Source organism: Rhodofomes roseus, assembly GCF_022264815.1.
Source record: "Rhodofomes roseus strain CIRM-BRFM 1785 chromosome Unknown C8Q71scaffold_12, whole genome shotgun sequence".
NCBI classification, from domain to species: Eukaryota; Fungi; Basidiomycota; class Agaricomycetes; order Polyporales; family Fomitopsidaceae; genus Rhodofomes; species Rhodofomes roseus.
The window spans coordinates 740,001-755,198 of record NW_025952968.1 but is presented as its reverse complement, the minus strand read 5'-3'; the positions used below and the strand labels follow the sequence as shown (position 1 = coordinate 755,198).

The 15,198-nt window shown below is 54.0% G+C and overlaps 6 protein-coding genes across 6 annotated transcripts; 4 read left to right on the top strand and 2 right to left on the bottom strand.

Moving 5' to 3' along the window:
- Positions 1-364: 364 nt before the first annotated feature.
- Positions 365-2,882, bottom strand: C8Q71DRAFT_97747 (class III chitinase). The gene is made up of 14 exons (XM_047929231.1): positions 2,644-2,882; positions 2,559-2,566; positions 2,419-2,497; positions 2,275-2,358; positions 1,971-2,215; positions 1,826-1,915; positions 1,675-1,772; positions 1,558-1,618; positions 1,299-1,486; positions 1,097-1,248; positions 985-1,042; positions 779-926; positions 639-688; positions 365-587 (listed from the first exon to the last, which is right to left on the bottom strand). The coding sequence occupies exons 1-14, from the start codon at positions 2,746-2,748 to the stop codon at positions 472-474; spliced, it is 1,482 nt and encodes a 493-aa protein (XP_047778193.1). The 5' UTR covers positions 2,749-2,882; the 3' UTR covers positions 365-471.
- Positions 2,883-3,468: 586 nt separating this feature from the next.
- On the bottom strand, positions 3,469-5,126 carry C8Q71DRAFT_97738 (Pkinase-domain-containing protein). The gene is made up of 8 exons (XM_047929230.1): positions 4,911-5,126; positions 4,781-4,857; positions 4,456-4,725; positions 4,316-4,399; positions 4,102-4,266; positions 3,900-4,048; positions 3,696-3,844; positions 3,469-3,645 (listed from the first exon to the last, which is right to left on the bottom strand). Exons 1-8 carry the CDS (start codon positions 4,990-4,992, stop codon positions 3,590-3,592), a joined length of 1,032 nt encoding a protein of 343 aa, XP_047778192.1. The 5' UTR covers positions 4,993-5,126; the 3' UTR covers positions 3,469-3,589.
- A 160-nt stretch (positions 5,127-5,286) lies between these two features.
- Positions 5,287-5,844, top strand: C8Q71DRAFT_709295 (uncharacterized protein; the record flags this gene model as incomplete). The annotated part of the gene is made up of 1 exon (XM_047920672.1): positions 5,287-5,844. The coding sequence occupies one exon, from the start codon at positions 5,287-5,289 to the stop codon at positions 5,842-5,844; it is 558 nt and encodes a 185-aa protein (XP_047778191.1).
- A 359-nt stretch (positions 5,845-6,203) lies between these two features.
- C8Q71DRAFT_709462 (DnaJ protein) lies at positions 6,204-7,983 on the top strand (the record flags this gene model as incomplete). The annotated part of the gene is made up of 6 exons (XM_047920684.1): positions 6,204-6,389; positions 6,440-6,547; positions 6,599-6,679; positions 6,734-7,301; positions 7,353-7,692; positions 7,743-7,983. 6 exons carry the CDS (start codon positions 6,204-6,206, stop codon positions 7,981-7,983), a joined length of 1,524 nt encoding a protein of 507 aa, XP_047778190.1.
- A 908-nt stretch (positions 7,984-8,891) lies between these two features.
- Positions 8,892-11,737, top strand: C8Q71DRAFT_97552 (amino acid permease ScVBA-like protein). Its single transcript, XM_047929228.1, has 16 exons — positions 8,892-9,258; positions 9,318-9,354; positions 9,405-9,551; positions 9,608-9,670; positions 9,735-9,999; positions 10,052-10,181; positions 10,229-10,293; positions 10,344-10,472; positions 10,524-10,600; positions 10,661-10,742; positions 10,808-10,906; positions 10,959-11,152; positions 11,208-11,354; positions 11,406-11,450; positions 11,501-11,661; positions 11,708-11,737. The coding sequence occupies exons 1-15, from the start codon at positions 9,029-9,031 to the stop codon at positions 11,615-11,617; spliced, it is 1,827 nt and encodes a 608-aa protein (XP_047778189.1). The 5' UTR covers positions 8,892-9,028; the 3' UTR covers positions 11,618-11,661; positions 11,708-11,737.
- A 1,273-nt stretch (positions 11,738-13,010) lies between these two features.
- Positions 13,011-15,196, top strand: C8Q71DRAFT_763536 (kinase-like protein). The gene is made up of 3 exons (XM_047924006.1): positions 13,011-13,662; positions 13,809-14,526; positions 14,583-15,196. Exons 1-3 carry the CDS (start codon positions 13,313-13,315, stop codon positions 15,006-15,008), a joined length of 1,494 nt encoding a protein of 497 aa, XP_047778188.1. The 5' UTR covers positions 13,011-13,312; the 3' UTR covers positions 15,009-15,196.
- Positions 15,197-15,198: the final 2 nt, after the last annotated feature.

Sequence of the window (15,198 nt, the reverse complement as noted above, 5' to 3'; positions counted from 1 at the left end):
ATACCCAGAATGACATCTGGGGGAATATCCATTGCCGGCGACAGTTGCCTAGAGTCTGAACTTGACGCGGAACGCGACCCTGCGAGGACAATGTATTAGCGGGTTCGACGCGGCCGCAGCGCTCTTGTGCACTGAGCTATCGGTGCCCGAACAATTCAGTGCGATACGCCAGCATGTGTCTTGACCGGGACAATGCATTCCAATCTTTCCTTTCGTCCTATTGCCGACTTCTGACCGACGAGCTCCTCGAGAGCTAAAACCGTAAGTACAAGACAGTGGTATCCACCGAAAAGGATACATCATCCCAAACCGTAAACCGTTAGATAGTGTCATAAACATCGTAGCATCGTCGGATGCCATAACACACGCCCGTTATGCCACGAATAAAAGAGACGGGATGCTCGGCAATCCCGTCTTGACCGCTCGAGAGGACAAGCGATCAACAGATACCAGATACGGTACCTCTTCCACTTAGAAACGGAAGAAGCGTGAGCGAGCGCGTGCGATGAGCGTCGGGTCAGGGACGTCGCGCGCTACGGCGGCGCTGGACGAGCAAGCTCCATCATCGACCCATACACCAGCGGACCCTGCTGAGCTCTATCAGAACGCAGGGCACGGTACAAACGGCGGGTACCCACCTCCGGGCGTATCGCCCTCCGTCCACCACTGGGCCGTCCACAAGTTGCCGCTGCAGGGTCGAGCGCAACGAGGGATTCGAGAAGGGACGGGCAGTGTACATCAGCACACTATCGTGCCTGTTCGAGGGCGGAGGACGCACTTGTAGGTTACTTGCGAGCCACCCGTGTATGCCGCGCTGTTGGACCATGCAGATACGCCCACGCAGTTACCCGTACCGGTAGTCGCGGTGGAAGAGGCTGCGCTTGTCGAACTGGTGGGTGTGGTAGACCCACCGGAGCATGCGCTTCCTATGGGAGGCGACCTTCGTCAGTCGCTTGTGTGATCCAGTGTGAGCGTGTGACATACGAGGTGACCAGTCGCCCTGGTAGTTTGCAGTCAGCTCATCGGAGGCATAGTACTTAGACTGTAGCAGCAGTAGATCAGGTTTATTGTATTGGACGCATGGCAGTCGACGTACCTCCCAGATGTAGCCGTTGTATGATACGTTTGTGCCTCCTGGATAGTCAGCGCCACTCTGCCATTCCTCGGCGTCGCAAGGTGGGTAAGTAAAACCAGTGCCTCCAGCAGCAACCAGCGCGTTCTTGATGGCCAAATCATAGCGATCGTTCTCTGCACACCGTTTGTTAGCCCAGATCAAGGATTACATACATGGAACTGACGATAGGCTTGAGATGCATCCCACATCATGACACCGCCGAAAGACGGGAATGCGTTACGCGTTGATACCGCATAATCTGAGAGTGCGTCGGAAGTCTGGTATCCAGTTCCTGCCGCTGTACTCGAGGCAGGTGCACCGACAAATATCTTGACGTCTGGGTTCAGACTTGTATTGTGCGCCCAGATATCCCTAAGAGTGTCGATGTCATCAAGCTGTTGCAATGCCCTAGGTGCAATGATGATAGGAGTGACTTCACTCACCATATACCGTAGTCCCAGCCCGAGGCCTCGTCGAAGTTTTGCAAGCCACATGGATTATTGTCTAGACGAACAGTTCTTCAGTGACGACACATGCAGCGAGACCGGAGACCTGCTCACAGAACTGCACATAAACCATGTCAAACCAGGCCGTATTCAGCGCGCTTCCAAGGTATTCATCGGGGTATTCGCACTGAGGTGCGCCGCTGATGTAAAAGCTGAAGCAATGTCAGTCACCATCGACCTTGCAAAAAAGCACGCCGCTGTTGACCTCTTGTCCGCGCTGGTGAAGTAAGTGCGAAGCTGCGCAATGAAGGCCGCATATCCCGTTTCCGAACCCCCTTCGATGTCGAGATCAACTCTATCAGCGAATCGAAGTTGAGAACCGTCTCCACCCCACGGGAATGGCGACACACCCATCGAGAACAACGCTACCGAACGGACGGTAGTCGCTGGAGCCACCAAGAAAGAGATTCCAGATTTGGTCCGCGAACGATTCGGCCTCGGAGTCGTCAGTAAATCCGACACTGGCACCGCCGCCTCCCAGACTGATGGTCACAGCCTTGCCCTGGTTCTGGCAGTATTCGATGTCCGACGCCAGAAAGGAGCAGTCCAAAAGGTTGGTGCCATTGAAGTACTCCGCATTGGTAGTGTTGCAAGTCTGCGGTGCATTGACGGTCACGGCGATGCTCGATATGTGTGAATGCGTGAAGTACGTACATTCGCTAGGTTGAGAACGGGGTAATCGCCAGTGCCAAAGAAGTCATTGACGAAGGCAATCGGGATCACGTCGATCGCGTCGTCCTTGTGAGGATACTCCGGTGAGTAATGCTTGCGATATGATATGCTAGATTCGAGACACACCTGACAGTAGTATGAGATTGGCTGCTGGAAATTGGCGTAATCCGAGTGAGTCGCCCCATAAGAATCCTGTCCCCAGTACCTGAAGTTCTGGCAATTGAACAACTTGAACCATGCTAGGCCACCAAAGGAAACACACTCACACAGCGACCTGAGAACATTCACGAAGACAGTGTAAATTTGACGTAAGAGATGGATAGAGCCTAGCCAGCTGCCAAGGAAGCTTACATTGTCCCGGAGGGAAAGGTCGAACGCAGCCGCTCCGAGGAAGTGCGAACCGACGAGCAGCAAGCTGAAGGTGGACACGCAGCGGAGAGGGAACGTGCGGGCCATCCTGGCGCGTGGATGATTAGCAGGAGAGCCGACCTACCATACGACCCCCTCGAGGACGCGATTTATACCAGGGCGGCGCGCCGAGCGGTCAGGATGCCGCAGCTATCCCGATTTGCATGCCCACACATGCAGAGCTGGGAAGAGTTTCCGGGAAGGAAGTAGCGATGTAGCGCATATACATAGACAGCAGGCGTATCGGCGGCTTATCATGCGGTGAGAGTGTGCATCCTACACGCGGTGCGAAGCGTGTTCAGCGCGGCGAACAGGGGATGCATCACTGTAATAGAAGCAAGCATACGGCAGCATTGGCGGCGCGAGTACCGCGGAGCACAGCAAGCATATGGCGAGCGAGACTGCAAGTCAGGCTTGAGCCAAGTCCGGGCGACAGATTGGCGGCAGGCGGTCTTGCGGAAGGCTCCACATGCACCGATCAGTTGGCTTGTCCGGAGGGTGCACCAGAGTACCAGAGTGCACTCAGGGCGCACCGATCGAGACGTGCTCGAAGCAGGCACAGTGTAGGCACATCCTCGAGCGGCACGTGGATCTCGTGCATTCGGCAGGCGGTACACATTGATTATCTTCTACCTATCTGGCGCTGACATGAGTTCTCGACAAACACTGAGCCCATACCACTGTTCACGAGGGAAAGAACCCGGAGGGACCCAGGCGGTCTTCGGCAAAGTCGGTTGGTGAGACGTCTGCGAGGTAACATGACAAACCCGTACATTAGAGACAGCATCTCGTCCGCAGCAACACGACACGACAGCGGTCTATATAGATCATAGCTTAGCTGGCGGAGTCCTGGCCTTCCTAGGTCATGAGACAGATGTAAATTTGGCTGCTATGCCGGAGAACCGTCGCTATCGGGGTCGTGCACGCTGGCGTTTCTCACAGGATCTGGGAACGACGTGAGTCCGACGGAGAGCAACATGAGAGTATCGCTGTACCGAAGTAGGGGTGCGCCTGTGCTTCCCGCGCAGTGAGCCGCTCCTGATGGTCGTATCGCAGGAGCTTGTCCAAGAAGTCTATAGCTTCGTTTGATATGTACCGCTGGTTCTCCGACGTAATGAAACGTGACCACGCTTTCTTCGGGTAGCTAAATCGCACGCATAAGGGCTACGAATAAAACGCGTCGGACGGCGTGCACTCACTTGCCAAGGATCTCGTCGTATTGAGGGTCTAGTGCAATGTCGTATTTCTCGATATACTGGTAGAGACCTTCCGTGCCAAGCACCTTCGTGATCTTGACAAGCTGGTCGTAGTTGTCGTGACCATGGAAGAAAGGCTCCTTCCTGAAGATCTGTGACACGACAAATGAGAGCACCGAACCTAGAGGTCATGCCGACGGCCTACCATAGACGCGAACATGCAGCCGTAACTCCACATATCAAGGCTGTAATCGTACTCCTGGAAGTCGACCAGCAACTCCGGGCCTTTGAAGTATCGTGAAGCGACTCGCACGTTGTATTCTGTTTTCGGGTGGTAGAACTCGGCCAGTCCCCAGTCGATGAGACGCAACTTCCCATGTGTGAGTCAATCAAGTAGTTCAACAGGGTAGCCACCTTACCTTTCGTCGTTCATGATCAATCATGACGTTGTGAGGTTTGACGTCTCGATGCATGATGCCCTTGGAATGGCAGTAATCCAGAGCCTAGAGCGGATACGGCTGTGAGAAGGATCGTCGGCGAGGCAAAGTAGCTTAGCTACCTTGAGCAACTCCAACATGTAGAATCGCACGTCATAGTCGGTGAAACGAGGGTATAGCACTTTGAAATCCACATTGTGTACATATTCCGTTATCAGGCTGGGAATTTTTGAGGATGGGTCGCGAACGACGTCCAGAAGAGCGACAACGTTAGGACCGCCGGCCAAGTTTTGCAAGATCTTGATTTCTCGCTTGATCTTCTTTTTCTTCACCGGCTTCAGTACCTTGATGATGCATTTCTCGTCGTTCGCTATGTTGATCCCCTCGAACACCTGTCGCGTCCTCGCACGGATGTCTCGACTGCGTATCTGAATGGGGACGACGCACCTCGGAGTACTTTCCACGGCCCACCTTCCTGACAATCTCGTAGTGATCCTGAGGGCCCCACTGAACCTGTAGGTTATCTTTCTCTGCTGCTCAGGGAAAGACGACGGGACAAGAGCGGATAGTGGCGGACCATATTCATGCCATGAGGGGCCTAGCTTCGCATTCACATCGGCATATACACGGGCGACAGACTTGGTTTGTGTTCGCCCCATGAGCGCAGATATGCAGAGTCAGGGCTACGACCTGAGACACGAGAGAGAGAGTCTAGAGATGATTGTCGGGCGGAGTGGAATCGGAAGTCTACCTGGGACAAGAGCATTGCGACGGCGTGCAGCATGATCGCATTTGCCACTCAGTTCCCACGCGTTTGATCGCTATCGCCATCTGTGGATCTCATTCCCGACTCAAGCAGCCACACACGAGGCTCGAAACCACCACCTTGCCTCTCCTTGCCTGCGCGGTTGCTGCCAAAGCTCGCTACATACACAGCATACGGGCAACTTGCCATGAAGTCCCCCTCACCGCCCCCCCACTGGCCTGCCGACGTCACCTACATCGCCGAGCAACAGTACCACACCTCCGTCCCAGCTGAATTGCGTCTGCAGTTATGTCACGAACGGACGAGCTCACCGACCTTGAACCAGCCTTCCCAGAGGCTGACTATCATCCGGCGAATCTCTGAATCCGCCCATCCAGCTTGTGGACAGTTCGGCCTCTTCGCGGCTAAGAAGATCCCTCCGCGCATTCATATCGTCGATTACATCGGGGAGGTTCACTGTGATGAGAGGCCCGAATCAGACTACGACCTATCGCTGTGTCGCACGCCTTCCGGTCTTAGCGTCGGCGTTGATGCTCGCCTCATGGGTAACGAAGCGAGGTTTGTCAATGACTATCGAGGGATCAAACCCAGGCCGAATGCTTTATTCGAAGAGCGTCGCACGGAGATGGGCGAGTTGAGGATGAGCGTATGGAGTGGTAGCGATTCGATCAAGAAAGGGGACGAGATACTCGTCTCGTACGGTAAAGGGTGGTGGCAGGCGCGTCTTGGGCAACGTAATGCTTGAGAATCTAGTTTAATGAGCTGTGCGCATGAAATCTCGTCGGTATTGTTCACAGACGCCACTCACTGTGCAATAGCATACTTGTCTGGCCACCACACCGACCAGTGGTCGAGCTTCGAGCCCCATAACACATTCGACACTTAAGGTTGCAATGAGTGAGTAGAGTATCTCGGAAACATGCCCGACCCAAGCCCGAGTGCGACAAGGAGAAGCGTCTAGAATGGTCCACGTGGCCGTGGGAGTGTCTGCATAAATTTCAATGGCCGCGACTGACGTGCACGGCGCACTGTGATTCAGACTCTGCTTCGAGTCCAAGTCGCCGTGTGTCCTGCTAGACTTGTCATTCCATCCTTCGCCGTCCAATGCCCCCTCGCTTGTCTCCTGCTAGAGTTCAGTCATTTGTCTCCATCTACCCCTGCTCATATCCTCAGACTCGCGCCAGCAGCAGCCGTTTATATTCGACATGTCTGAATGCCCATAGACAGCACTCGGATCGTCGCTCGAAGCGGATCTCCGTGCACACATATCCAAGTCGCCTAGGCAAACAGGTACGCTTACATTCTTCAACGGTCGATGTCATTCTCATGAAGTACTGCAGCGCGCTTTCCATGCTTCCTCAGCCCGTTTGGCACCGAAGGATCCATACCAAGTGCTCGGGGTGAGCAAGAATGCCAACCCAGCGGAAATCAAGAAGGTTTACTTCTCGGTAAGTGACGTTATCTCTATCCTCGTCAGCTACCTAATATGAGGTTTGCAGCTTGCACGTAAATACCATCCGGATACGAACCCCGACAAGAATGCTCAAGAGAAGTTTGTCGAAATCCAGGAAGCATATGATGTACGTTTACTTCGTCTTCCTCCCTTCATATCTTTAATCACTCGTACCTTGCAGATCTTGAAGGACGAGAAGAAGCGAGCAGACTACGACAAGTACGGCGCGGCTTCGCAGCAACCTGGATTCGACTCGAATGCGTTTGCCAACGCGACAGGAGGCTTCGGAGATTTCTCCCAGTTTGGCGGGTTCCGTGGGTCCTCGTCGCGGGGGCCCGGGGGGCTAGGGGATCTCTTCGAGCAGCTATTCAACGCGTCTGGAGGTTCCTTCGCTGGAGGTCGGGCGGCTGCCCATGATATGCAAGGGAACGATATCACGGCGTCCGTTGGCGTAACATTCATGGAGGCTTGCAAGGGCGCGACTCGCCATATAGAGATCACGCCGGTGGTCAACTGTACCTCTTGCTCCGGCACAGGCCTCAAGTCTGGTGCAAAGCGGTCGAGATGTACCACTTGTGGCGGAACGGGTGAACAGTCCTACGTGGTCAGCAACGGCTTCCACATGTCGACGACATGTAGCCAATGTCATGGGACCGGTACGACAGTCCCGCGAGGCAGCCAGTGTGGCACGTGTGCAGGCGTCGGGCAGGTCAGGATGAAGAAGACTGTCAAGGTGGACGTACCTGCGGGTAAGCTCCATAATTGCTTATACCACGGTCCGCATTGACGGCTCCGGCTAGGTGTGGACGATGGTATGACGATCAGAGTCCCAAGCGCGGGCGACGCGCCGGTATCCGGGAAGGGTCGTGCCGGCGATCTACTCGTCAGGGTACGCGTTTCGCCTTCGAAGGTCTTCCAGCGCCAGGGCGCAAATCTGCACCATGAAGCACGCATCCCTTTACACACAGCTCTTCTGGGTGGAAGGGTCCGCGTTCCCACCTTAGATGGAGACGTCGACGTGCGGGTCCCTTCTGGAACACAGTATGGCGAAGAGATGGTCCTGAAGGGGCGTGGCGTGTCTTCCGTCTTTAGCGGCCCAAAGGGGGACCTTTTCGTCAGATTTGCCATCCAGCTTCCTCGGTAGGCCCGGCCCACCTGTTCATTACGCGCGCGCTAACCCGTTATGCAAGGTCACTCACGCCGCGACAGCGAGAGATCCTCCAATTGTATGCAGATGAGGCGGAAGGCCGGACAAACACATCGAAGACAGGACCGCATGCTTCCACTTCCACGGAGCCGGCATCACCATCAAGTGACAAAACGTCGAGCGAGTCGACCTCGTCAGAAAATGGTACGGATTTTCCTCCTACATCCCCAGCTAGCTGGGCGTCTCGTGCATGGCATCGGATCAAGGAACTCATCGGATTTTAATTTTGCTCGCGCCTCGTTCTGTGCATATTCAATGCCTTGGACGATTCGCGATGACTAGTTTCGGGAAACGACGTCGACAAGACTGCGGATGACGACCAAGAAGGTCAGCAGCGGACGAGAGCTACGGCATGATTCGGGACCTCCGATACGCCATTAAAGGGTCCGACCCGCACCCCACATTGGTATACATATGCTCTACGGTACATACTGCATTTGCATGAGAAATGCAAGTGTCATAATAATCAATGCCACACCGCCCTGATCACTCCGTCATAGCGTCATGATTCCCGCATTCGTAAAACCCTATTAAGAGAACGCAATCCGCTGGCTACCCCACGACTATCGGCATTGCGTTAGCACTTACGTAGGTCATGGTCATACAAGGAAATCGCAAATCACGAAGTTGTGCCTCAACTTTCACCGAGGACGCAATCACGTTGAGGCGGCAGAGGGGACATGTGGAGTCGCTGGAAGAACGGAGCTTATCATACGAACACCCGCAGACCCGTCGCGGCTTGAGCTTGCATGCCTAGTGCGAAGACTCCATAGGCAAGCGTTTGACCTGGGGAAGAAGCAGCCTGCCGCGCGCGGGAACCTAAACTTCAGGGCCGCGCAGGAAGCAAGGGTCCGTTACAAGCGTAACGCACATGCCCAATTAAGCCTCCACTGACTTCTCAGATCTTTGCAGTCTGGGCCTCCTGTATCTCCGACAATGAGGGTGCGAAGGCTAAGAGAGATCGCTCAGCAGTTTACATTCAGAGTCAATTCCATCGTCTATCGGGATCTCGGGCTCGCAAAGATTCCTATTCCAATGCAACGAAGAGTGATCATTATTACATCCCTTGTTTGCCTGCACTCATGACGTTTCTCCCTAGAAGGCGAGGAGCTCTTCCACAGACCCAGCTCCACCTCTCGTATAAAATGTCGCGGTCTAGCTCCTGGTTATTAGACCGAGCTATCGACTGTAGGGCAATTGCGCTTCCCCTCCATCAAGGCGTAGCCTACCGACCCCCCCTCCTCGCTAACGATTGCCACAACTCTCTGTATGGCACTACAGGCAGACGAACGTAGTTTGTCCGAGAAGACTTTGGTCTCCATCTCTGACTCTGATTCGACGTTGAAACGCGCGACCCTTGCTGGATACGGCGGAGACTCTCATGAGTCACTCGGCACTGAAGTGTTTTCTTCTGACAAGGAAATATCCCCCGTCACCTGTCAGAAGCCGGACAACGAGCGCAGGCTCACTACATCAAGGCTGTTCTTTGCACACGTAGGGTAAGTGTGTCACTTCTTTACGTCTCATGAGTCGAGCCCTGAAACATCGTCATTCGCAGTGCCGCAATGGCACTATTTCTAGCGACCACAGATGCGGTGGGTGGAGATATTCGTAGTCGATAGGCATACTAACTAGTCTCGGCCAGACGATCGTGTCCACTATTCTGCCTACTATTACCAGCCAACTAAGCGCCTCGTCATCTCAATACACTTGGGTGTCTGTCACCTATATGCTCACGCAGACCGCCTTCCAGCCTCTGTACGGGAAAGTCTCGGATCTCGTTGGTCGTATGGTTTGTTTGGTTTTTTGGCGACAGCTGCAGCGCTCTGAGAGAAATCTCTTCGCTAGACCGTGCTCTACAGCAATATCGTCATTTTCGCTATAGGTAATGCGTTGTGCGCCGCTGCCCAGGTGATGTTCTCAAACCCATCGCCGACTACTTGCTCACTGATTACGATATGCACAGAATATCCAGTGGTTGATTATAGCGCGAGCCGTAGCTGGCATCGGCGGGGGCGGGATTGTTAGCCTCGTCTGGACCATTACCGCCGAAATTGTAGAAGTCGAAAGCCAAGCGAAATGGTCACAGGCGCTCAGTGTCACCTGGGCTTGCTCGGCCATAGCTGGCCCTGTTCTGGGAGGAGTCTTCAGCGGTAGGCCCAATGTTCGCCCAAACTGTGTGCTCGACGTGCTCACGATTATAGCAGATCAGTCTGGTATCTTGAGTTGGCGGTGGGCATGTAAGACATCCCAGTCAACGCGTGTAATATACAGCTCATGGTGGATGTGCAGTTTTACTGAACCTCCCTATCTGTGCCGCCTCTTCTGTGGCACTGTGGTGCTCTTTGAGCGGGGTCAACCTCGGAAGGTCGACCGATGTGACTTGGGGACTGTTATGGAAGACCTTCGATTTTCATGGCCTGTAAGTGCCTGGCCGTACTACGCCCATCATGACCTCATCTGCTTCAGGTTTTTCTTCATGGCTGCGAGTAGCTGTATTGTGATTGGACTCAATGTGTCCTCAGCCATTGGTTGTAAGTCAACTCAAGCGCATACCTTCGTTCTCTTTCTGATACTTCCTCAGGGACATCGCCGCTAACTCTTTGTCTGATTATCCTGGGGCTCGTAATATTCATTATTGGCGGGATGTACGACGTTCGAACGAAGCGGAATGCCTTATTTCCCCCGGCTGTCTTCACAGATCTGACGATTGGTAAGTACATCAACGCGTTCTACTTCTAGGCACAAGCTAACCAGCGTCCAGTATCGATACTATTTGTAGTCTTTTTACATAACTTCGCATTTAATGCGGGCACGTTTTACTTGGCACTCTTCTATCAGGTAGGTTCTGGCCCTCGATCACGACGCCTGTGTTGATTCCTAATGGACGAGTACGAGCAGGCTGTGGATGGCTTGTCACCCCTTCAAGCCGGGATCAAAATGCTTCCTTACTCTCTCGGCTCCTCATTGGCTTCTATGCCAGGTGTGTCCTTTATGTGGTGTTGCCATTCTCTGCTTTGAACGGACGCTGATTGGACTGCGCTGCAGCTGCTTGGTTCATTGATTACTGGCAGAGTCGGCGTCAAGACCTCATGGCACAGAAATTAGTAACCTCCGCCGGCCTCGCCTTGGCCACCGTAGGCTTCGGTATGTCACGGAGTGACGAGAACCCGCCCCGTTTTATGCTCATTCCAGGAAGGCCTCATGATACAGCTATCCGAGAATACCGGGGTGGTGACGCGAACTCTGTATGTTATGACGGCCGGTATAGGCATCGGTTTTTTGTTTCATGCCCCATACCAAATCTTCATTCGTGCTTTGCGGCGAAAGGAGACCGCATCTGGCACTAGCGCATTTTTCCTCGTCCGTTTCACTGGCGCTACTGTAGGATTGGTATGTCTGCTATATGCATCATGCGTGGAACACGACGTTGACATCTTCGTCCCAGACATTAGCCGGCGCTATATTCGACAATCGACTGAACCAGACGCTCCCTCCTGGACTGCACGCTGCCACAATTCTGCAACATATCCAGTCGCTACAACTCGCAAATTTGAAGTCGCAAGCAATACACTCTTTGTCCCTCTCAATACAGGCACGTAACCTGCGCTCTTCGCAAAGCGTGGACTTACGCGCATTGATGCAGACAATATGGATGGTCTGTTGTCCTTGCCTAGGTGTCGCATTGCTAGTATGTGCCCATACTCTGCCGACGGTCTTACGTCTCATGAACCTGGTCAGCTATCACTATCTCTACGCAATCCCTCCGTAGCTTCAGAAGGTGGTTCTCAGGCACAGCAAGGTGGTGGTATCGGCATGCCAAAAACGGACTCCGAGTGCGACGTGGTGGCTGTTTGACATGGACATCGCTTTGGAGATCATTCAGGACTTCGCGCGTCACGGTCAGTATGAGGCGCTTTCGTTGTAGCGTTATCTCATGTTTTGTAGTTAATGACATAATGATACGGCAGTGCTGTCAGCGCACGGACGATCACAGCAGAGCCAATGATAGACTGACTGACTACATGTGACGGTTATACTGGAACTTAAGTCTATCTCAACGGAGACTGCGGGAGACCGCTGCACAGTGAGCTAGTGGCAGCAGCATTTGAAAACCACAATGAGGTCTGGCTTGCACATGCGGCGCCGTGGCATCCGGTCCACGACAAAGTAACCGGCTATCGTACTGAAGATGCAAGTGCGCTATTGGCTGCTATTGGCCCGCCGTGACGCAGGCAGGCGGTGCGTCAATTTCAATCGGAGTCAACGACAGGATGACTTCTCACCGGACCACAGGCAGGAGTGTCTTCGCGAGATTGAGGTACCTCAGATTGGCAGTGTTAAATGGCGTAGTACTAGGCTCGTGCGGCGCCTCTTCTAGAAAATCGCGAAGACATTGACCACACGAACAGCGCACCGGCCCCGAGTCGAATTTCCCATGGTCGAGTTCGCGCGTCGCTAACAGTATTGTATGTCGATCGGGGTACGAAGATCCGACTAACTTCATGAGATATGTCAGGGTCAGCTTGACGCGAGCCGATGTTGTCTGCATGACATTTGGACTCTGGTCATCTACCTCACGCTTCTTCAGTGACTGACAGAATGCCCTCGCTACGGCTGATTCGAGAAGAGGGGATGCTAGCTCTGTGTGCAAGGATTCAGCATTACGTTGACGGGAAGGTATACATGCGAGCAGCCGCCTCGGGCTATGTTCGTTTGATGCTAGCATCTCGAGAGGCCGATTGAACTATCCTTGGAGAAGCACGAGCGTGACCACCTGATCCATGAGCATCGAACAGAGCACTATGATCCGCGATTGACATCGTACAAACGGACGGCAGGATCTTCCCAGCCTCACGGGTATGGGTGCATGTGAGGTATGATAGCTTTGAGGACTCGGAACAGCGATTGAGGAGCTATACGTTCGTCATGTCTGCTGCCGAGAGTAACCCCGAGCCAACTCGGTGACCGGGACAGTTTCGCAAGATCCGAGAGCATATTTCGAGGCTGAGCTCCTGAGCCGCTGTGCTCAAGCCCACTGCCAGAATGATTGTTCGTGGACGGCTTCACCTCGCCAATTTGGTAGGCCCATAGCCGCACTCGCCGTCTGAGAGTCGCGGTAACTTGAATACCGATTGGGGCACGGAGAGAAGTCAGCGACAGGAACTGCCTTTTGTGGAAGCGCACTCGGCCCTTGTTCCGTGCGGCGTACTCATGATTAGTACCGAGCGCTCCTCCCAATTTCGGGCGAGCAAGTTGCAAAGTCACTCCGCCATACGCTGCTCGTAAATCAGTCGATGAGAACGCCGATAAGGCGATTGGCATTTCGGAGGTTGTGGATGTCGGACCATCGTGCCCTGGACTCTGTGGATAGGGGCCCGGATGTGGGGGATGCCCATTTGTGGCAAGTGGACTTATCGCAGCTGGACCACGCCTCTCCTGCCGCACGACTGTCGTGTGATCGCTCTATCCCATCCTTGTCCTCGACCTCCATCCTCCGAATCTCTCGAACCGCTACTCTCTTATTCCGCACTCGGCAGCATAACAATCTGAATGCGCGGGCCTTCGTCGGAGCCTAGTCCATCCGCTTCTTTGCTTCAAAGATTGCTGCTCGCGATCAAACTAGGTCCTTCTGCATCCTTCAAACTTCTGCCATCCACCAAAATGTCCCCAACCGTAGGGCCGGAGATAGTACCAGCATCTACTTTGGGTCCTTACGGCCGGCCTGCTGTACCCATGAGACGATCTTCGACGTCTTCTCTCCAGAGTGAGGCCGACAATGTGACCCTCGGCACATCCCCAGCCTACTCTACCTCCTCAGTATCCATCCCGTTTAAGGACTGTGACGTCGACGTGGTCAGGGTCGAAGGGCTGCGGCATTCAGGCAGGAGACTGGAAGCACGGTGAGCAGCGTTTCTCTGATCTGATCTCACTCACGTTGGTGTTCGGCCAGCAATGTACGAGAATGAGGCACAGGAGGGGTCATCATCCTGGTTTGCCGTCGGCTGTGACAAGTTTTTACCCGTTGCTGATACCTTTCGTCATACAGTCGTTACAAGTCGCCACACTTCGCCGCACAGCTGCTGCACATACTTCACACCCTCCGCGTCCCTTCATGGACGAACGTGGAAATAACACTCGATGACATAGAAATACACAAGGTGTCGGGATCAATGACGAATGCGGTATTCTTCGTGTCGTGTTCTCGAGTCGAGGGCACGCGTATCCTCCTCCTTCGCATCTATGGACCTTCATCTGGGGCGCTCATCTCACGGCCCAAAGAACTGCAGACACTGCATGTACTTTCGTCGAAGTATCATATTGGTCCGCGTGTATATGGCACGTTCGAGAACGGCCGTGTGGAGGAGCATTTCGATGCAACGACGCTCACAGCCGAGGACCTGCGAGATCCTCAAATCAGCTCGTGGATCGGAGCTCGCATGGCCGAGCTCCATGATGTTGATGTCCAAGATGTCGAGGAAGCACGGGGCGAGGATAGTCATTGGGATATTGCGGCGATGCAGAACGTCCAGTCGTGGCTCATCTTCGCACGCGAGGTGCTAGCACTGCCCGGCGTATCAGGGGACGTCCTCCGAGCTCTCGACCTGGACGCTTTCGAAAGCCAATGGCGTCAATATGCGCACTGGCTGCAGGAGGTGGAGAGCGCTGAGGGTGTCAGCAGACGGGTTTTTGCACACAACGATACCCAGTATGGAAATCTGCTGAGACTCAAGGCTCTCAAGGACGGCATGCCCGAACATCGGCAGGTATGACCACCAGACGATCTGGAAACAACAACCTTTAATGCTCACATGTCACGCAGATCATTGTCGTCGACTTCGAATATTCCGCTCCCAACGCCGCTGCATTTGACATCGCGAATCACTTCCACGAATGGACGGCCAACTACCATTCGGATGTGCCGCATCAACTCAAACCGGTATTGTATCCCTCCAAAGACGAGCGCCGCAACTTCTACCGTTCTTACATCACTCACACCCTCGCTACCGCCGACGCGCCCGCATCTGTGTCAGACGAAGAACGGGACGAGGCAATGGCTAGGCTGGATCGTCAAGTTCGGGTGTGGAGCCCGGCATCCCACGCGATGTGGGCTGTGTGGGGTGTGGTCCAGGCTCGCGAGATGGTAGAGAGCAAGGACGGCGAATCAGAGTTTGACTACCTGGGCTACGCAGCTTGTCGAATGGAGGGTTTCCGCAGAGAAGTCAGTGCGCTCGGTCTGTCGATCTGATGTGATCATGACGAATTGCTGCTTTACGCCTGAATAGATTGCTTGTTCGTACAGTAGTACTATATGCCCTGGTCAGCGTTTCATACCCAGTATCCTAAGCACACGACACGACGAATGCTACACGATCTATAGTTCCTGCATACATATGTTATGTCGTGTCGTTGCCGAAGACGATGCTTCATCTCACTCG